The 19023-nt window shown below is 42.3% G+C and overlaps 3 protein-coding genes across 9 annotated transcripts in view; 1 reads left to right on the top strand and 2 right to left on the bottom strand.

Annotated features, from left to right (window-relative positions):
- LOC112454766 overlaps positions 1-970 on the bottom strand; it is a 16523-nt gene extending 15553 nt beyond the window's left edge. For 2 of the 5 annotated variants that reach the window (XM_025016331.1, XM_025016334.1), the window contains exon 1: positions 872-970. The gene's annotated coding sequence lies outside the window, so the exon portion shown is untranslated. Of the gene's footprint in view, positions 1-514; positions 627-871 lie in introns of those variants that run through there. The other 3 variants (XR_003040783.1, XR_003040784.1, XM_025016332.1) reach the window with 3 other exon arrangements.
- A 101-nt stretch (positions 971-1071) lies between these two features.
- Positions 1072-5982, top strand: LOC112454767 (dual oxidase maturation factor 1). 2 transcript variants are annotated; one of them, XM_025016337.1, is made up of 8 exons: positions 1072-2940; positions 3415-3618; positions 3746-3803; positions 4328-4462; positions 4776-4995; positions 5103-5314; positions 5399-5594; positions 5680-5982. In XM_025016337.1, the coding sequence occupies exons 2-8, from the start codon at positions 3454-3456 to the stop codon at positions 5858-5860; spliced, it is 1167 nt and encodes a 388-aa protein (XP_024872105.1). In that variant the 5' UTR covers positions 1072-2940; positions 3415-3453; the 3' UTR covers positions 5861-5982. The 2 variants fall into 2 exon arrangements, with proteins under 2 accessions (XP_024872105.1, XP_024872104.1); XM_025016336.1 differs by having other exon boundaries at positions 3407-3618.
- A 217-nt stretch (positions 5983-6199) lies between these two features.
- On the bottom strand, positions 6200-18736 carry LOC112454768 (dual oxidase). 2 transcript variants are annotated; one of them, XM_025016338.1, is made up of 20 exons: positions 18281-18736; positions 17385-17468; positions 16722-16883; positions 15781-15968; positions 14833-15037; positions 13677-13843; positions 13180-13416; positions 12270-12715; positions 11877-12078; positions 11145-11471; positions 10431-10655; positions 9928-10146; positions 9619-9822; positions 9211-9523; positions 8665-9039; positions 8373-8590; positions 7602-8063; positions 6909-7064; positions 6647-6775; positions 6200-6470 (listed from the first exon to the last, which is right to left on the bottom strand). In XM_025016338.1, the coding sequence occupies exons 1-20, from the start codon at positions 18372-18374 to the stop codon at positions 6342-6344; spliced, it is 4542 nt and encodes a 1513-aa protein (XP_024872106.1). In that variant the 5' UTR covers positions 18375-18736; the 3' UTR covers positions 6200-6341. The 2 variants fall into 2 exon arrangements, with proteins under 2 accessions (XP_024872106.1, XP_024872107.1); XM_025016339.1 differs by lacking the exons at positions 17385-17468; positions 18281-18736 and having other exon boundaries at positions 15781-15963; positions 16722-16759.
- Positions 18737-19023: the final 287 nt, after the last annotated feature.

The following is a 19023-nucleotide window of genomic DNA, read 5'->3' as shown; positions in this document are numbered from 1 at the left end:
ACACACACACACACATATATATATATATATATATATATATATATATGTATGAAGAAGTTTTAGGTATTTTGCGTGTTAGGTATATTGTGTGTTTTGCCAGAAGCGGCGACGCATTTGGAGTAAAAATAACGTTTATGAATGCCAAACTGTTCGTTTGCAATATGCAAGACTTCCGAATTATTTCTGTACGTTTCTCGTAATTGGTTCTTATCAAACTCGGCATAAAAAAATCGGTATTTCAATAATGAGTTATCTTCCCCATTGTCCACATCATGATTCAATGATTAACTCTTTTGAGATTTCCGAATGTATGCACCATTAAACATTTCCAAAAGATTGACATTGAAAATTAGTATAATTAAAAGTATTAAAACTAATCTGCGTTGAAGATACATATGTATATCAAGACAAAAAAGCTTACTATGAACATACTATCTCCACATGGTCTAATGTTATTCTTTTGTTCCACATCTTGAAAGAATTTAGTAATCATTCAATTCTCGTTTTTATTTACCTTTATTGCAACAGACGCACGCGCAGCAATACTCTAATTTCACATAAAATTAATATTAAGGAAGAGCGAGGATAATAAATTTTTCGCTTCAGTCATCATAACAACACCGAATATCATCCACATATCCTGTTCAAAAAATATTCTGAAAAAACATATCAACAATCATACTGAGGAATTCAGAATTAATCACCGATTTTACGAGAATGTCAATGTCTTTTAACAACTGCAAAATACAGTCCAAATATTGTCACCAATTGCCCGATCATTTCCGGATTGATTACTGTTGCAGAAGGGTTACCGTTTCGCGGGAAAATGCGGAAAATGCCAATGATCTCCAAGAGGAAGGGCTGATTTTACCTTTAAGGATCGGAGGACCAGCGTCGCGGGTGGCAGTAGGAGGCCCAAGCCCTCGGGAGACTGCAGCGAGCGCGAGCGGCCGTCTCGCCACCACCGAACTCTCGTCGCTCGTCGTTCCGGTGGTTATTGCTGGCGGGAGCCGGGAGCCGGGAGTCGGGAGCCGAGGCGGTGGTGGTGGTGGTGGTGGCGGCGGCCGACGGCGCTCGGGCGCTGGACGATGCTCCGCTATCAACGCCGCTGTTTAAAAGCATAGCGTCACCGAACTCAAATTAGACGGCCCGAAATAGCGGAATTATTGGCGGCGGTGTAGCATAGCCGGCTTGGACACGGCGATCACGGCATACCGCGGTACCCGGCCTCGGGGAACGAGCGAAATACGGCTCCCCGATACCACGCTTCCGCTACCGGGATGTGCGTCGTGCGACTCGAAATGCGACGACGCCCGACGGTCGTTCACTTGGCATCGGCAAATCGGAGGACATCGCGACGCGCAGAACGTTACAAGTTCTTCTGTGCACCGAGGAAAGTGATGCAAGTGACATGACGTTGTTCGAGAGAAACAGAGAAAGAGAACTCGTGTGAAGATTAAAGCGATCTATGCGCGACGAGGCTACCGTTAACCGTTCACACGAACGATTTGTCGTGCAAAAGGTCTAAGGTCTCTCTGTCCGTTCGCTCCGAGAGCGATTAATTGCGATTAAATGACGTCACTTCGGACAAATCGACCAATATATGTTAATTGCTCGATTTCTCGGAGCGAGCAAACCCGCCGGGCTTAGTCGAAAACGCTTTTGTGATTTTGAATAAATAAATAAAAGATTACAAACGTGTGTATTCATTTAATATTATGATAAAGCGACAATCTTTTTCTCACTTTTTAGATCTTTTGTAAGTCGGTCAAAATTTCTTAAGACTCGAGCGTATACTTCTATTTTCACGACTGTAAATCCGAGTCATCACTGTCATCAGCTGGTAGTATATTCAAGTGGCCAGTCCAAATCGCGCCTGCAGCTATTCGAGAATATTTCGGGAAAGTTCTCTCGTTTGCGTTCGCCGCGAAAGTTATTTCGTTTGCCGGCATCGATGTCACCCGCATGCCATATCTCGCGTGCCAGCGATCGATTCGTGTCCTTATTGCGCACGTCGTCATATTGTGCGCGTCGTTATATGGAATCACTGATGGCCAATTCATCGAATAATAAAAAAAAAAGAACTCAGTAACATATATCGTAGCAAGGACGAGATATCTCATTAATTTTAAACCGACTGTTAATTTTTATATGTATAGTCATATAAGTAAAAAGAAGCGATTATAGCATTATACTGTTGAATTAAACTTGAAGAATGCGAATATCTAACCATATTTTGGTGCCATATTTTGGACTTAATTTCGAACGGTTTAGTCTAACAGACTTTTAATTTGAACCATAATTACAGAAGATATATACGATGCTGGAAATGAAAAGCAGTATAAAACATAAAACTTGTTTAACTGAATCATCCGCCGTTAAAGGCCGACATGATGAGTACGACATTTAATTATATATATTTAGTAAAGAATTGATCGAATTATTCAATACTTATATATATTCTAATCAGTAATCAGACACTAATAAGATAGAAGTTAAAAAGCGAGCGACTGAAGTCGGCCTGGAGCGAACGGCCAACAAAACGGGGGAATCGGATCAGCTGATCCGATATAGACCTTTCTCGTCGAGCCGTTCTCCGTCTCTCCCGCCGCTCCCGCCTTTCTCTCTCGTTCTCTCCCGCCGATGACCATCGGCACCATCGCGCGGTGACAGCCCCACCCGCGGCATCACCTTCTCTTTCTCTCCATCTTTCTCTCTCTCTCTCTCCCGCCGAGGTAACGCACGAGGTCGTCCGTCCGTCGGTGGAAACCGCTTTCCAAGCCTGTTAACCCACTCGGGGGGGCCTCACGGCCCCAGTACACTCGCCGCCTTCGGTCCCACATGTCGCACGGTGCGCGGGTGCGCTTTCGACGTATGCCGCGAGGATTTCGCAAGGCGTTTTGGCAACTCCGACCTTGAGCCCGAACCTGCTGGTCGTAGGTAAAATTCCCCTCGAAGGCAGAAAATCCCTCGTGATTCAAAGTTGCGCGTTTTTTGGGGGTTCAATGGCTACGAGAAATTGCGCTTCTCTAAAATTGTATCGCAAACGAATGTCGTCAATTTGAATCTTCATTTTTATTCGCGGTGATGTCACTCGTAGAGATCCATCATCGGTGTTTCCCAAATAATAAAAAGTTAAAAGGATATCTGAATAAAGTGTCTAGCAACGCCCAGAAACTATCTTCTCAAAGTCTGCGTTGTTGCCTGCGCTTTTTATCGCTAAGTAAAGTCGTACTACTTTTCTTTTTAAATAAAAATGATGGTTGTGTCTTGAAAATAGTATGAAAGTATAAGTACATAGTACGATTCGCGAGGGAAATATTAATAAATATTAATTCGATCGCGTGTAGTCTACGACAAATGTGCTCTGCCGAAGATGGTAATGCAAACAATCTTTTCATTCGAGTGGCCCAGATTCCGGCGAGCCGGAACTAGCTTGATATCCAAGGAAAGATGAAGGGATGGTTCGATGCCTTTCGCAGCGACGGCGGCCCGACGCTCTACAGCTACAGCAACCGCACTCCCGTCACCGGTGACGTGCCCCTGGTTATCGTATTCGTGATATTCGGCACCCTGTTCACCGCGTTTCTAGTCATATTCCCAGGCGTCAGGAAAGAGGTGAGCAGTTTTCCCACTCCTCCTCTCCGTGTGTCGCGTCCGTTCGTGACCGACGGTTTTAAAGTCAATTATACGAGAGTTCTGGCGTGTTCTGGCCGTGTAAAACCTGGTGTTTCTCCCGCCGCAGCGGTTAACCACATTTCTCACGGTTACCCTGAGCCTCTTCGTGGGTGCGACGATTCAAGGTTCGTGCACTTTGTCTACTTTCCCAAGTCAAGGGGCCTTGGCTGCCAGTGGCGTAACCAAAACCGATTCGTCCCGCGAACCTCGAGAGTCGCGAGAGCGACAAAAAGAAGAGAATAAAAGAAATAGAAAGAAAAGAAATTAATAAAGAAGCAAAGAAAATAAAATTATTCAACGGACTCGTCTACATATTTCGTAGCGCTGAATCGCGTTATCTATCCTGCGTTTCATTTTCCTCGACGTGCGATATATCGTTTACCACTTTTAAGCGCGTTGCAGTTCGAAAAATGAGATAAAGAACAAATAATCGAGATCGAAATTATTTAAAATATAGAGTTAAACGTTGAGCAGTTACGCCACTGGCCGCTTGTAGTGTCCGCAGTAAACTGCGTGTTTAACGCTTCTTTGACTGTTAAATAAAGTTGCAAAATCTATCCCCGAGATGATTAATCAAGAATAATCGCAAACGTAACGCCGCAAACGTGCGGAAGAATAACCGTTGTGCTCTCTCTGTGTGTGCGCGTAGTGGCGCAATACGGCTCATCCTGGCATACGAGCTCCGCTACCATTGTCAGCTCTTACAGCGCTTTCTCCAGGCATAAGGCAACGGCCGACATCGGCGGTTACATCGGTTTGATGCACATCAATATAACGTACAGGTGTAAGTTTCAAAGAAAGCTATATAGGGATATCTAAATCTTTTTACACGCGATTCTCTCCTACGATTCAAGATATCGAACTGCGACTGATCAAATCTGACGGAATAAATTTAGAAAATAAGGTTGAAATTTTCAGGTAAAATTTTGCGCGCCGCAAATTGCAATTTTCGAACCAACCCAGGTAGTAAACTGACGTCAAAATGACGTTTTTTATTATTTCAACGTTAACGTAACGACTAAATAACGTTTGCTACACCTGGGAATGTTCGCTACAATCTGTCTGCCTGCGTCAATCAGCAGATTTTATCGTTGCAGTATCGCCAGGTAGCGAGCAGACGAGCGGCGATGTCGAGTACAACGAACGGTTCTGGTGGCGGAGTGCCGGCGAGATGACCAGCGCCTTCAAGCAGGCTCTTTACCAGGGCGCGCCGTTTCCCATCGTCTCCTTGGCGGAGTACTTCAGTCTTCATCAGGAGGGCTTTTCCTGGGGCTCGCGGTATCGCGAAGCTGGATACTACGCCTCGATTATGCTGTGGTATATCACTTCCGATGATGAAGTACCTTTATAGGGGAATCATTTCCAGACTCTTATAATTTTTTTACTCGACGCACGTACGCGAAATGATCAATTTTCTTGCGCAGGACCTCTTTCGCCTCCTGGCTAATGATGAACTTGCTGCTTATGGTGGTGCCGCGGTATGGGGCATACGGCATGATTTTTACGGGTTTGTGCATGCTGCTAACGAACCTGATCTATACGGCACTTTTACCATGCGAGCCTCTGATAGCTCACATCGAGGGCTCGATCCTCTCCTTCAACCTAGGCTGGAACTACTGGTTGGTGCTATCAGCCGGTTCGTGTGTCCTTGTCTTGAAACTATTTGATTACGTCGATGCGCGGATATACATATATGTAGCGATTTTTCTTTTCTTCGCAGGTGCCGCGTGCCTCTTCGCGGGACTCGTAATAACAGCTATAGACATGATCTTTCCTCATCAATTCTCGACCATACTCGAGGTCGACTACGACACGCCGTATGACAGACATGTCATTATAGAGGAGAGTTTCGATACGCGGAACGTTAGGCGGAAAGTCCCCAAGATTGAGGATTCGTTCGGAGATCGAATAATGAGGTTCGCGTTATGTAGCATCTATCAGTCGAATTTAATTGAATTATGTTTCCAGTTCTTGCGTTCTACGGCTCTAAAAATGTTTCAGTCAACTGTCGTCGAAACTTCAGAATAGGCACGCCGCTAAGGATGACACCGAGGGTGTCATTAATCGGGGCTACACGTCGCACGAGCTGTCCGAATTCCCACAAGAAATCGGCGACGAGCCCAGCAAGAGTAACTGGTCATATCCATTCCCACCAGCTACGCGCAGAACCGTTAATGGCTAATACATTTCTCGAACTTTGCGGACAGCTACGGTACTTTCCCAAGCGCCATTAAAAACTTAGATACGCATTTTATTATATGAATATTATTTAATGACATAAAAACTATTTAATGAATAAAAAAGAACCCAAAACAACCCTGACTTGAGTTATTTGCGGAAAGCCATCGTGAGAGCACACACATTCGCATTACAATTACAATTACGAATATAAATGAAAATTTCGTAATAAAATCGTAAAAAATTATAATAAAGCGACTAAGTTTTTCTGCATGTTAGATTCAGGAAGATAAAATAGGGAGAGATTTTTTGTGTGTTCATAAATAAGAAATTTAATACTCATGATAGATAATAAATAGTAAAAAGTAGCGCCTCAGCGCATAAATATGTACATTCTGCAGTAAATCGTCGAGATTCACGATAGAAGGCTGTCAAACACCGTTGACAGTCCGTTATCTCGTGCGAACGGGGAGCACGGTACCCGACTAGCCGAAGTTCTCGAAGTGATGAATGAAGTACGGCAGACGCCGCGTTTTGTTGACCTCGTCGCAGGCCGACATGACGCTTTTCGTCAGAGGACGCGGTCCACAGCTAAATACTCCTATTTTGCTAACCTGCAGATCAATAATATCTCGTTCAGCATATGCGTATTTACAAAAATAATATCAAACGTTATATATCCGAGCCGCGCAAAAGCACGAAGGACATTTTAACTCTTCGGATCTTCTTCAGACGTTCTTTGAGCTTTTGAGCGGACGTTTTTTTTTTTAAATTAATATTACGAACGCACATAGCTGTGTTTCTTCTGAACAAATTTCAGAAACGACGTCATGTCTGGCCGACCGAAATGGTTGATGGCCTTCAGTCCGGTAAATATACTCTTCTTCGATAGCCTCTGAAAGTGATTCTCACATATGTACTACATATGTGAAACAGAATATTGTCAATATAAACATTATAAACGATTAACTTAATGAAGTATAGCAGAAGCTTCGTATGGTTTTTCATCCATCGTGGATGGAGTAAAAGCATTCCAAAATAAATTCACTTACCAGCATAGTAGTACGTAAATCGAACTTATGAAAGAATTGTGTGATGAATATATGAATTTCAAGTACATCCGTAACGTCTTTTCTCTCAACATCTCTGAGAACGTCGATGAACCATTCGAAGTGTTTGTGCGATGGGCAGATCCATAAAAAATAGACCTGCGGGATAAAAAGAAAGTGACACTTTCGGATCTATTAACAGGTGAAGAAACGGGAGCGTTTTCTCATTTTAAATGAGCCGTTAAATTCAACGCAATGAGTTACATATTTCGACGATATTCTAGTTACATTCGCGTTTCTCTTTCGGCAGTGAAACAGACAGAAACTTTCCAGCAATAAAGCAATCGTCGCTTTTGCATCACCTTTACCGTAATTTGCATCAACTTTACCGACATTTTTACATTAATTAATGTTTTTTTAGAAATATTTAGCTTTTCAAACAATTAAAAATACTTAAATACAGTAAAAAAATAGTTAAATACTATCAAAAAGACAATTAAACTACTCCTCAAACTCGAAGATTATGAATTCTTTTAGTCATTTTTTGTGAGAAAATGTTTTATGATAATTTATATATTATATAAAGAACAATATTTTTTATATAAAAAGAAAAATATATTTATATCTTATATGAAGATTTTAAATCTTCTTTTCACTTAACTACCTTTTTCACTTGACTTTTGCTTCTGCACTCACCTTCTTACACGCAACCCCCGAATATCTGTTGGTAGACGTTCCAAACACGAGGTCGTTGAGCATCGAGGCGTAGGGAGTCACCCCGATGCCTCCTCCGACCATCACCGCGACCTCGAACTTGTACCAATCTTGATTTCCTCCACCGAACGGACCCTCTATACGAATTTTCGGACGATCGTCCTCCGGACTGTAATTGCAGGGATCGAAGTAATTACGAAGCTTCCACGTCCACGGTCCCTGAGCTTTTATGTGGCACGACAGAAAATTTTCGTGCGGTGCCGAGGTCAACGTGAAGGAGTGAAACTCGTTGGACCTGAAAGCGGTGCAGGCGAGACGCACCCACTGGCCCGACAGATACTTCAAGTTCGGAGGCCTGTAGAACTTGATCTTAATTACATCGGAGGGTAGTAATTCCGTCTCGATGATGTCCAGAGCCATATATTTAGTTCGCAGACTGACGACCTGAAATCAATCGATATTATCGATACTAGGCACTCGGCGTTATTTTTATCGCGTTATTAACGGATATTGGATTATTTTAGATAGCAACAGGACACAATTTGCATTAAACAAGAATGAAACGCGTAACATACGAGATTTGTTACATCATACATCCATGCATAATTAATAAAGTTTTGTAATTACATGTGATTACGAATGTCGTGGATACATATGTAAGCTGTACTTCTGCATGTATATACAGAAAGTAGGGAGTTATTTTTTTTTCTTTATCACTATTCTACTTTCAGAGAAAAACGTATATAACATTACTTTGTCCAGCGCATAAATGATTGCCGGGCCGATAAAGAATATCCAGAATCGCGGTGAGCCTGTCAAACGGGCCAGACCGTGGATCAGGCAGAGTGCATATAGGACGACATACAGGCTATGTGTCGACCAAAAGAACTTGTAGGCTTTCTGCCGTATAGTCGGATGTGCAAAGACGAAAATGATCGTCATGATGACGAAGAGAAGAATACCGGTTAAACCTGCGAAACAAGGGAATCATTAATGCTTAGGATGTCGAACAAAATTGCAAAATCTTTGGCGAGAGCCAACTTACCGGTCACTGTTCTGAACAGCCAGAAGGAGATAGTAGGCCGCGCGTCGCTGGGAAAGCTGATTTCACTGGTGAGGCAGCGAAGATGCGCTATCGGCTGCGTAGAAACGTGATAAAAGTTGACTATGTGACCAACCGTATGCAGCACGGAAAAAAAAAGTGCCGTACATGCTGCGATCTTATGAAATTGTATATGCGAGTCCAGCGGAATGTACTGCTGGATCGAGAATTCCTTCAGTTTCGTTAACAAATTACGCGACATCGTCAATAGCAGAAGACTGTAGCAAAAGGACAGGGCGGCCGCTGATCCTCTGGTTATGGCGATTCCCACGCCCATTATGTGCCTGAGATCCGTATGTTCTGCCATAAAAGAGTAATCTGCGAAAAAGAGGCAGAAAATTGGAATCTTGCGATAAATGAACAGAATGCTCTTCGAATATTTAAAGGATGTCTTTTAAAAACTTTGAGGAAATTAACGTACGTTTTAATGTACGTTCAGATATCTTTCTTTGTTAAGTTTCTTATTTAGATTTCTGACTAAGTACTCACGAATAAATCTCTCAACGAAGAGAGCTATGGTGACCACGTAGAAAACGAAAAGGTAGAATATGTTTTGCCTATTCTCTTCGAGGAAAGTCGATATGGCATCCCACTGCTTACGCGTCCAGCTCTTCGAATCCTCCGGCGGCAGTTGATCGATGTGAAAGCTAGTCATGCGAGCGACATTCGTCGATGTGTCGAGAAAATTCTGCTTGGCGCCTTTGCAATCGAGACCAATCGCAACGAAGTCACCTTTGTACTCCTTCATCATCAATTTAAAATCATTGTACGTGAGATAGTCCTTCCTCTCGAGTCCGGCATCCTGATCAATGAAGAGATTTATTATCGCGATGGTAACAGAAGGTATGTACACTTCGGAGAACAGAAAATCCATGATGAAGTGAAGAAAAAACGCACCTGGAACATGCCGTCGATCAGTTCCGTGACGTGATCATCCGAGAGACTCGTGGTACGGGCTATTTCCACGAGCGACCTCAACATCTCCGATAGCTCTTCCTTGTCGATCACGCCGTTGCTATCCTTATCGCACATATCGAAGATGATGCGCAGCTTGTCCTCGGTTTTGCCGCGCGAGAACAGCAAGACCGTGTCCAAGAATTCCTGGAATTTGAATCGTTCTTCGTTGATGATCGTCGAACAAGAACGAAAGTTATGAGGCAAAATGGTAAAAGCGCGCAGCTTCAATGAAGCGAACGACGATTATACCTGGAAGGAGATCCGGCCGTCGCCGTCTTTGTCGACGATGTTGAACATTTTCTTCACGAAGACCGCGTCGGGCCGCATGCCGAGAGCACTCGCGAATTCGCTTTTGGAAAGCGACGTGCGCATTACCGTGACGACCTCCCCGGTGTCACTGTCTTCGGATCGCCGTCTTCGTTCGCCGGGCCGTAAACCGAAAGTCAACGCGTACGCTTCTCTGAAGAACTAGAAACATTTCGCGATGTTATCAAGAACGTCATAAATCTTCCATATATGCAATGAATACTCTAAATACACTTGTTACTTGCAGTAAGAAGTAAAATGAATTATACGGTAACTGTATATTCTCACGCATACGTAATAATACGTTCATACTCTTCTTTTCCTTTTTTACCAATTGAAAAATTACTACTGTTATTCCTTCCTGAGGTGTTAATCAACCTTTTGATGTGCTAAACGAAGTTGCGTATGCATTCATAAATGTGTACACGGGAGAAAGAAAAACAAACCTGTTCGAGCTTCTTTTGCCGGCGCTCCTTGGTTTCCGCTTTTGCCAGCATGATATCCCGGGCGACTGGCGTGAGTGTGAAATGCTTTTTTTGCGACGCCAGAAACGCCTCCAATTTCGCAATGAACTTTCTACGCGAAGCCAACGAATCGAGTTCAAGGACAAGGTCGTAGTCGCGCGGTATACGTAACAGCACTAGGGCCTTACGATGTCCGGTTTCGCTCTCCTGGAACCGCGATTAATAATTATCGGGTGCACAGCGTGACGTTAAAGAGTCAGCTCTTACTTAATGAAGCGTAAGATTAATTTGCGATGTGATTTCGAGTATTCGATAAAATGCAATTGATTGGATGATGCGATTATTAATTTCGAGATTTAATCGTTGTCATTTTGGATTGCTTGATGAGAATAGCGCAGTTGTTATTGTGCAATATTCTTCAATAATAAATTATAGATATATCTTTTGGGAATAGCAAATATTTATCTATTTGTATATTTATTCTTGCGCGTTTTTTCTTAAAAATTCAATATCTTGATAATTATACATGTCAAATATAAATTTAAAGTTAGATGAAGAATAGGTATTGCATTCAGAAAATTAATTCAAGAAAAATGCCTTATTTTATAAATTAGCCAAAAGGTTTAGTGATATATAGGTTTTTTAACATGTCGCTGAAAAAAAATATCGTTTATTTTTACAATCACAAGGAGGTACCTGCGACTCCTCCATAGTTATGGTGTTGACGCCGCTGAAGTCAAACGTGCGTAGTTTCTCCCCCTTCCGATCGACGATGTGCAACGCCGCTTCCGGTCCGAATTTCACCTTTACGAGACGGCGATGGTTCGCGTGCAACCACTCGCGTACGATCATCTTATCGACGCAGATCCGGCCATCACTTCGCTTCTGAATCGCCTCTTGAAGTATTTTCAATCTGCGCCGCCGTCTGTTCTGCAGTTTCACCAATCCGTACCCGGCACCGGCACAAAGGATCGGAACGAATCCAAGAAACACGCACGCGTAGATGTAGACGAGTTCGCTACCCTATGGTACATACATATATTTCCAAAAAATTGTGCAAAATGGTCTTTCTTCGCCCAAGAATCGCATCTTATTCAGTGTAACAAAAATGGAATGTCAGAGAAGCTCGCAATTGCTAAAACTTGATATTCTACAACCGCAATTTAAAAGAAAAAGAAAAAAACGGAATAAAATTATCTGAATTCAATCGCACAAATCAGAATATTACAGAGGTCGTTTTATCTAGCGTAAAGAAACAATAAAATATCAGAAGAGCTCTGGAACAGCAATTAAAAGCAAAAAATTAGATTATTTTGATTTAATCATAAAAATCAGGATATTAAAAAAGATGTCCGCGCAAGATAACAGGTGAGAGGTAAGTTGAGTTGTTCCTTGACACGATCGACCGTATCTCTTAAAGCTGATTACCTCAAAGTAATCGTAGCGCTGTAGAGGGACGCAGGGTTCGAGCATTGTCGAATTCAATTGGAATGGCTGAGGACACGGGTCACCGTCTTGCCAAACGAACACTCGTCTTTGGATCGCATCGGGCGGTATGCTGGTCGCGTTCGTGATCACGTCCCAGAGAGTGATACGACGGATTTCCTCTATCTCGTTTTTCGCGAAAATGCTAAAATTGGATAAAATCGCGCGTTAGAGAGTTCCTACAATTAAGTCAATCATCCATATCTCTCTATATTTCTATAATTTATTTCACAAAAATTGTAAAATATAGACGGTTCCTTCATTACGTTCCGTTTTGGAAGAAAGATAATCGATGCACATAAATATTAACGTAATCGTTAATAAGAATTCACTCACCCGTTTTCCTCGTTCTCGAACCAGAACCTATCGGAGTCCCGTAAACGAAGAAATTGTTCCTTTATAACCGCGGTGAAAAGCTCTCCGGGACCGCCCTTGGACTCGAGCATCCCACCGACGTAAACATCAACGTTGTTGAGATTATTCGAGTAAATTTCGATGAGGGTACGTAGCAGCGACGGGTTTTTATTGAACAATTCCGGATTAATCTCGTTCCACGTTTTCCGCTTGGCCAGCTTGAATCGCGCCCTGGCTGTATTGTAGTCCGGAAGACCGTTGTCGCGACCTCGCATGATGTTCAGGGCGCCGAGGTCTCGGCGCGAGAATTCCATGGGGCCAAAGAGATTGTTTCGGATGTCGGTACCGAGAAGATTGTCCTCCTTCTCCGCCAATTGCGACGCCATCCCCATGATCAGCTCCTCGATCGTGCTGTTAGCTAAAACCTCCTGTGAGCAGCATCTATACGTTTAATACGATCACAAGCCTCGTAAGCATTTAGTCTAATAAATTAGATCACGCAGAATGTTCTAGAGCTTGAAGCTACACCCTAATAGAAATTTTAACGAATTAAGCGAATCGATTTCTCTTATAATTAGAAGGAAAGTTGTCACGCGAGGAAAATCGTCATTCGAATCGTTACAACTTTTTAAAATCTCCTTTTAAACATCTTGATAATTTGTTCTATAGGTAAAAAATTATGAGATTAAAATAATCGAAAATTATTAGAAAAGATTTAAGCGTTAAAATAATTTCAAAAAAGTGTTTAATAATTATTTAAAATTTATACCGACAATTAATATAGTACAAATGAGAATTATCGCAATAATTGATATGATTAACGGGTATAAAATATACATATCTTTCGAAAAGTTTACGAAGTGTGAGAGAATAAATCTTTAGGTACACTCACGTTCGAGTCCCACCATGTAGAGCAAAGTCTCATAGCTGGCTGGCCTGTGTTGGTCTTCCTGTATTCGCAATTTTCATTTCGCCGATATATGCCCGGCGGTATAAGAGTGTGACCGAATCGAAAAGCGGCACTTTGGAAGATATGACTAATACCCGGATGCAGATCTGGTTTATAACCGGTGTACGATGGCAGATCCTCGTTTAGCAATGCCGGAAGGTACTCGTAAAGGATTATGTTCTATAAAAAGATAGAAAAACTTTACGCGCCGGGAAGCAGTGAAATTTTGCGAGTAAAAAATGCAAATTACGTAAATTCCGCTACGATTCGAAACGACTCCATTCAACAATTCCATTCAAGACTTTTCGAAAGCTTATCAATTACATAAAACTGACTTTATTTCTGTTTGTTTTACTCTTTCCGCGCTAGCTAAGGATAATATCGTCTTTATTATTTACTGCATATCTTTGAGAGAAAATTAGAGGTGAGCTATTATCTACCTGAATCGCCCCGACGACCATTTGACGTCCCCTCTGAAAAACTTCTTCGTCAGACATGCCGGGATGTTCCTTCTGTACACGAGCCGCTATGACATTGTGATACCGATAGAACAAGATACCCAGGGCCAGCAACGGCGGGTGCTGATTCGTTCTCGGATCGCCAAGGACTGCGCAATATAATTAATTGTTAGGCCACTTTCGCAAGTCAGAAAATTGATTGCGGGGAAAGTTAAAACGCGCGACGTAATAGGACGGGCACGAGCGCGTGCGGTTAATGCACAAAAATTACGAGTAATAATGCAAAAACAGCCGCAACGGATCGGCGCTCGATAACGATCGTGAATAATAACATAATACTTAATTAGTGAGAAGACTCGAATTATGTAAGCGTTGAACGACTACTAGATGGAACACGTTGCTAAAATGTTGCGAGAAAAGGTATTGTTTCAATGATAAAGTGAATAGCCGAAGAAATTACATTTATATCGGACTGCCACGGATTTGCACCTTCGTTTCGTATATTTAGCCCTTAAATGCGCAATTTTTCGTAAATATTTCTGAATATTTTTAAAATAAATAATGACTGCTTAAGAAATCCTAAAAAAAATATTTAAAAAATAAATCTTTTTAACTGTTTGAACCGTTTTTGTTTTAGCAGACAACCAATAAAGTACATGAAGAGAAGGCCTAGATGTGCAAAACCGTGAGTTTTCAGTTCGAACTTCATAAGAGAGTATCGAAAGTCACTTTGCATATATGCAAAGATGCGCGCTTAAGGGTTAATAGGCGGAATAAGTTTTTTTCCTCACAACAAAGATGTTGAAGTATCGATATGATTAATAAGCAAGTGAAGACGAAGACTTCTCGCCAGTTAAACTTTCTAGCTGGTAACGAGCGGCACAATTGCTCCAACAGAATGTTTTCCATTACCAAATGAATTTGTTAACCAAATTCTTCTCACATCCCGATCTCAATTCAACCGAGAGATACCTTAATGTCGAATAATGAAAGGTGAGGAAAGTGTTACGGCGTGCAATTAAAAATCAGTTAGATAATAATCAGCTCGGGCGGGTATACGCGGTTACGAATTTCTTGAGAAAGTCTTCGGGGCTATTTATAAGGCTAAATTTATACACGTAGGTATATCCTCGCTTACGATATAGGCGCTCCGGGCTGAGCATTCGCATAACGTGCGGCACGGCGTGATTGAAGAGGGGCGCGCGCATGGTGTTCCTCACGGGGAATTGTCTTGTCTGCTCCATGAGAAGGCTGCCGTTCACAAACGCGCGCATTGTATTGGCCCACGCCTCGCTGCTCGAATAGACGAAGCTGCCATCGATCCAGCTCGTGACTTTATTTATCTGCAATCTCACGTATTCAGAGCTACTTCTCACGGATCACTCTCAGGGATCGTCGGAGCGTTTAACGATCGAAGAAAAAAGAAAAAAGAAAAGGAAAGAACCCTGGAAAAAATGTCTTAAATTTTCTCAGAAATTTTGGAAGAATTGAGACTTATAAAAAATCCTTAAAAATATATCAAATTTCTTAAATACTTTCAGAAATGATTGGATAGGGATTTCCGGAGTATTTCAGTATCCGTACATAAAAAAATTTTTGATAAATTGCACAGATTTTCTCATATTTATTAAGATTTCTACAAAGATGTGTTGGTGAGAAAAATCTGAAATGTTTTATTCTTATTTTGTCTAAGTTTTTCTGAAAAACGTGTTCCAATTTGTATAAAAAAATCTAAAAAATTCTGAGCATTCTGAGAAAGTGAAAATGTTTATAGAAATTTTGATTAATAATATATGAAAAATTCTGAGACATTTTTTCATCAAAGAAAAATAAGTAAAATAGAGTTTCGCAACAAGAATCCGCCGTGGTATTCAGTGATAGTATCAGATCGTTTAAACGTGACTGTAATTTAGATAGAGATCGATTCAAACGTTCGATATCGTTATCATAACCGGCGAAAGTCAGATAAAGTCGAAAGTCAGCCGCTCCCGGAAGTAAAACCCGTAAGAGCCGTAGAGCGATCCGTAGAGCGAGCGCGGCGCGAGGCTGACCAGGTGCCGCTCGAGAAAACTAAACCGGGAATTACCTGTTCCCGTGGACTGTTGGGGCTGCGCCCGGTGTGACGGTCGTAATCCGCTCGCAGGAACGGAATGTACTTGTTACCTTGGCACTCCTTGTCGAAAACCGGATCGCATTTGTCCACGTCGATCCGATGAAATTCTATGGGGCAACCACTTTCGCTGGCCATGATTATCTCCGACGTGACCAGCTGTCCTGAAAAGATTCACCGTACGAGGATGTCGCGAGTCGCACGAGTTCCGGCAGGGAGATCTACGGCCTACGGGCTACGAGCATGTCGCGAGCTCACCCAGATTCTAGACTGGTTTATATAATATCATATATTTCGAGGCAACGTTGACAGACTTGGCAATTAACTGTGCCCGTCCACTCGCATATGTCCACCTTTGGACAAACGGAGGATTATGTACGAGGCGAGTAACACAGTACATATGCTGCAGATAAAATCGTACGATGACGAAAAGCACGATCGTGACATGATTAATGGCAATCTAAGTATAATCAATTCGTCATTACAATATATATCTTATTGTTAAGCAAATTTTGTTACGGGATATAGATTAAAAACGTAGATATCTTTTCCTGACAGAATTTAGCACCTCGCTTCGCGTATATTTAATGCTTAGCTAAAATTCTCGAATTATTTCTTTTACACACACATAAAAAGATCACTTCTTTTAATTTTTATTTATACTAACAATTTTTAAATATGTATTATCGTTACAATAGATTCTTTGGGTAAAATGAAACAAATTTGAGTATTCATTCTCTAAAAGCTCACTTTACAAACAGTACTTTACAAATAAAATATTAATTATTCAACAACTTTTTCTACTGCCTCTTTTTCTGTACTGATAAAAAACTACTTATATTTTCGGGTCTGTATTCGTGAATTTCCGCTCTTTGTCTAACTCTACCTGTATTATTATCCGTATTAATTATCCTCACCGAAAAAAGCGAACAATGCGGTTCGATTTTTCACCGACGGCAGACCATCGTCACCTTGCATGAACAGGTCGCTCAGCTTCCGGGGGGATGGCCTGTCTTGGCCAGCCATCGCGTACACACCGTCGGAATATGCCGCCGGGACTTTTCGGATTAGCCTACTATCTACGGAGGTACGTGTGAGACACGTATTAAAATAACTTTCAATAGGAAAACCACCTTCGCCGTGTCACACATAATCGCAGGGTCGTCACTTACTTGTCTCATCAACTCTTCTAAAAAGTATTTTTTGCGTCACCCCGTGAGTGATTAGTTTTCACGCGTCCTCTCTTACTCGAACCTTGTCTTCGATATAAAATTGACGAAGTACGAAGCGTATTTAATTATACAAATGTATAACTAATCTTAAGAGAAGTCTGAAGTCTCCTGTATCTCGTTGAGAGTGTCGAGTTGCAAAAGCCATGTTAATGAATGTTAATAAAAAATTCAGTAAAACATAATAAAATTCTAATGACTTATTAAGATGCTTCGAGAAACCTTCGTCAGCAAATTTATTCAGTGAGAAAAAAAAGAGACGCGTGGAGTTTTTTTAAGTGATAACCCTGCGTGCGTGATAATAAAACAGCGAAGGTACTTGACTTTCAGTATACAAATTCGAGTACTTGCCGATTGCACCCCAGTCAGGATGGATCAGATTGTTGTAAAACCCATCGTATCTCTGTTTGTTGTCCGCGTAGTTAGGCCCCGCTCCTAAAACAGGCACACTTTATATTAGGTAAATCCGTAGCCTTTATCGAAGCCTGAATTTTGCAATATTTATTATCGGGCAAACAATCGATTGCCAGCATCGTGTTTAGATCGTGAAAGTTAATAATCGTCTAATAGGCCGACGAGCGACGAGTTCACATGTAAAATACGGCTTCTAGGTGTCTTAATTATTAGAGTAACGTTCTCCTGCTTCGAAAATGTAATTAGGATATTTAGGGGCGGTATAAAGCGCGCAGGACAACCGAAAGCGGGTCAAAAATATAAAACGAGTTTAACGAGCTAGATCTACCGTAAAATATGACTTTTTTCTCTCTCGCGTTTCGCGTTGTTCCCTAATAACTTTCGTAAATATCTGAATTTAAATTGACACGGATATGAAATGTAGGCGCTATTTTTTTGTCGTTAGATCCTTCTCCAAATTCGTTACATCCCGTGTTTTTACGTATCAATTTACTCCTACAGTTCCACAGATGAAACTTAACAAATATGATTGATTTATTTTAACATAATTCAAATAGTGCATACACAATATATTTTATAACAATAAATGTTAAGAATAATTATTAAATTTATTATTAAATTATATAAATTTTTCTTTATTTTTATAATATTAATACAAATATGATATAATTATATTGGAGCAGAAAATTAAAAAATATGGAGTCTTTCACATTTCGATCGTTTCCACAGCCCCCCTTCTACGGGTAACAAGATTTATGGCCGCGACGGCCCGCGACCACTCGTGGCCACAGCACAGGTACTTATACCGGAACGATAACGGCGACTGTACTTACCGGTTTCAGCGGGTAACACGAGCCAGAACGCCCAAGCGATCGCGCAGAGCGGCGCGATGCTGCGGGCCGGCGCGGGCGGCCGTCGTCGTGTCATCGTGTGTCACTCGCTCTCTCCTGGTCCACGCCCGTGCATTTCTCTCATGCCAAGAATGCCAAGATGCGTCTTCCTCTTCGCGCCCTTCGACGATCTCTCGCTCTTTTTCTCCGCTATCAACGGTGTCTCCGGGGACGCATGCCGTTGGCACCGTCTATCAGCGGAGCGATACGGGAACGTGCCAGGCGCGGTCGTGCGGCACATACGAATCTTCGGATTCACCTGAGACGCGGACCGGTCCAGAAGCTGCCGAACTGCTGAAGGCGCCGAGAAGCACAGCGGATCGCCGATCGTTCGCTACCACCTGATCGCGCCGGAGGAGAGAGAGAGCTCACCGCGCGCGAGAGGTACGAGGTGCGAAAAATGCCACCGTACGATTTTTCGGCCGGCCCGTGATGTGGCCGATCACGTGTGGGGCGTGGGGTGTGGGCGTGTGGGCGCGCGGATAATAAGAGCCGAGAGGCGAAGGAGGGAACGGAGAGCACTCGCGCTAACGGAGCACCACGTGCTTGGTGCTTGGTACCAACAAGTGAGATCACCATCCGCTCATCCTCGCAACGGGCCCCGTCGAGGAAACGGACGCCGAGGGACGGACCTCGCGACGAGGACGTCGAAGACCGAGGAGCAACGATACGACGCGACGGTACGC

The sequence above is a fragment of the Temnothorax curvispinosus genome, unplaced genomic scaffold (genome assembly GCF_003070985.1).
Source record: "Temnothorax curvispinosus isolate PA1 unplaced genomic scaffold, ASM307098v1 QBEX01005316.1, whole genome shotgun sequence".
NCBI lineage: Eukaryota > Metazoa > Arthropoda > Insecta > Hymenoptera > Formicidae > Temnothorax > Temnothorax curvispinosus.
The sequence above is the reverse complement of the archived record's forward strand: the minus strand, read 5'-3'. Positions and strand labels throughout refer to the sequence as shown.

Coding starts and splice junctions, on each gene's coding strand:
- LOC112454767 (XM_025016337.1), top strand. CDS start 3,454: ATGAAGGGATGGTTCGATGCCTTTCGCAGCGACGGCGGCCCGACGCTC. Junction 3,619..3,745: donor TCCCAGGCGTCAGGAAAGAG/GTGAGCAGTTTT, acceptor CTCCCGCCGCAG/CGGTTAACCACATTTCTCAC. Junction 4,463..4,775: donor CATCAATATAACGTACAGGT/GTAAGTTTCAAA, acceptor TTATCGTTGCAG/TATCGCCAGGTAGCGAGCAG.
- LOC112454768 (XM_025016338.1), bottom strand. CDS start 18,374: ATGACACGACGACGGCCGCCCGCGCCGGCCCGCAGCATCGCGCCGCTC. Junction 10,656..11,144: donor TAACTATGGAGGAGTCGCAG/GTACCTCCTTGT, acceptor TCGCGGTTCCAG/GAGAGCGAAACCGGACATCG. Junction 9,040..9,210: donor CTTCGTTGAGAGATTTATTC/GTGAGTACTTAG, acceptor TCTTTTTCGCAG/ATTACTCTTTTATGGCAGAA.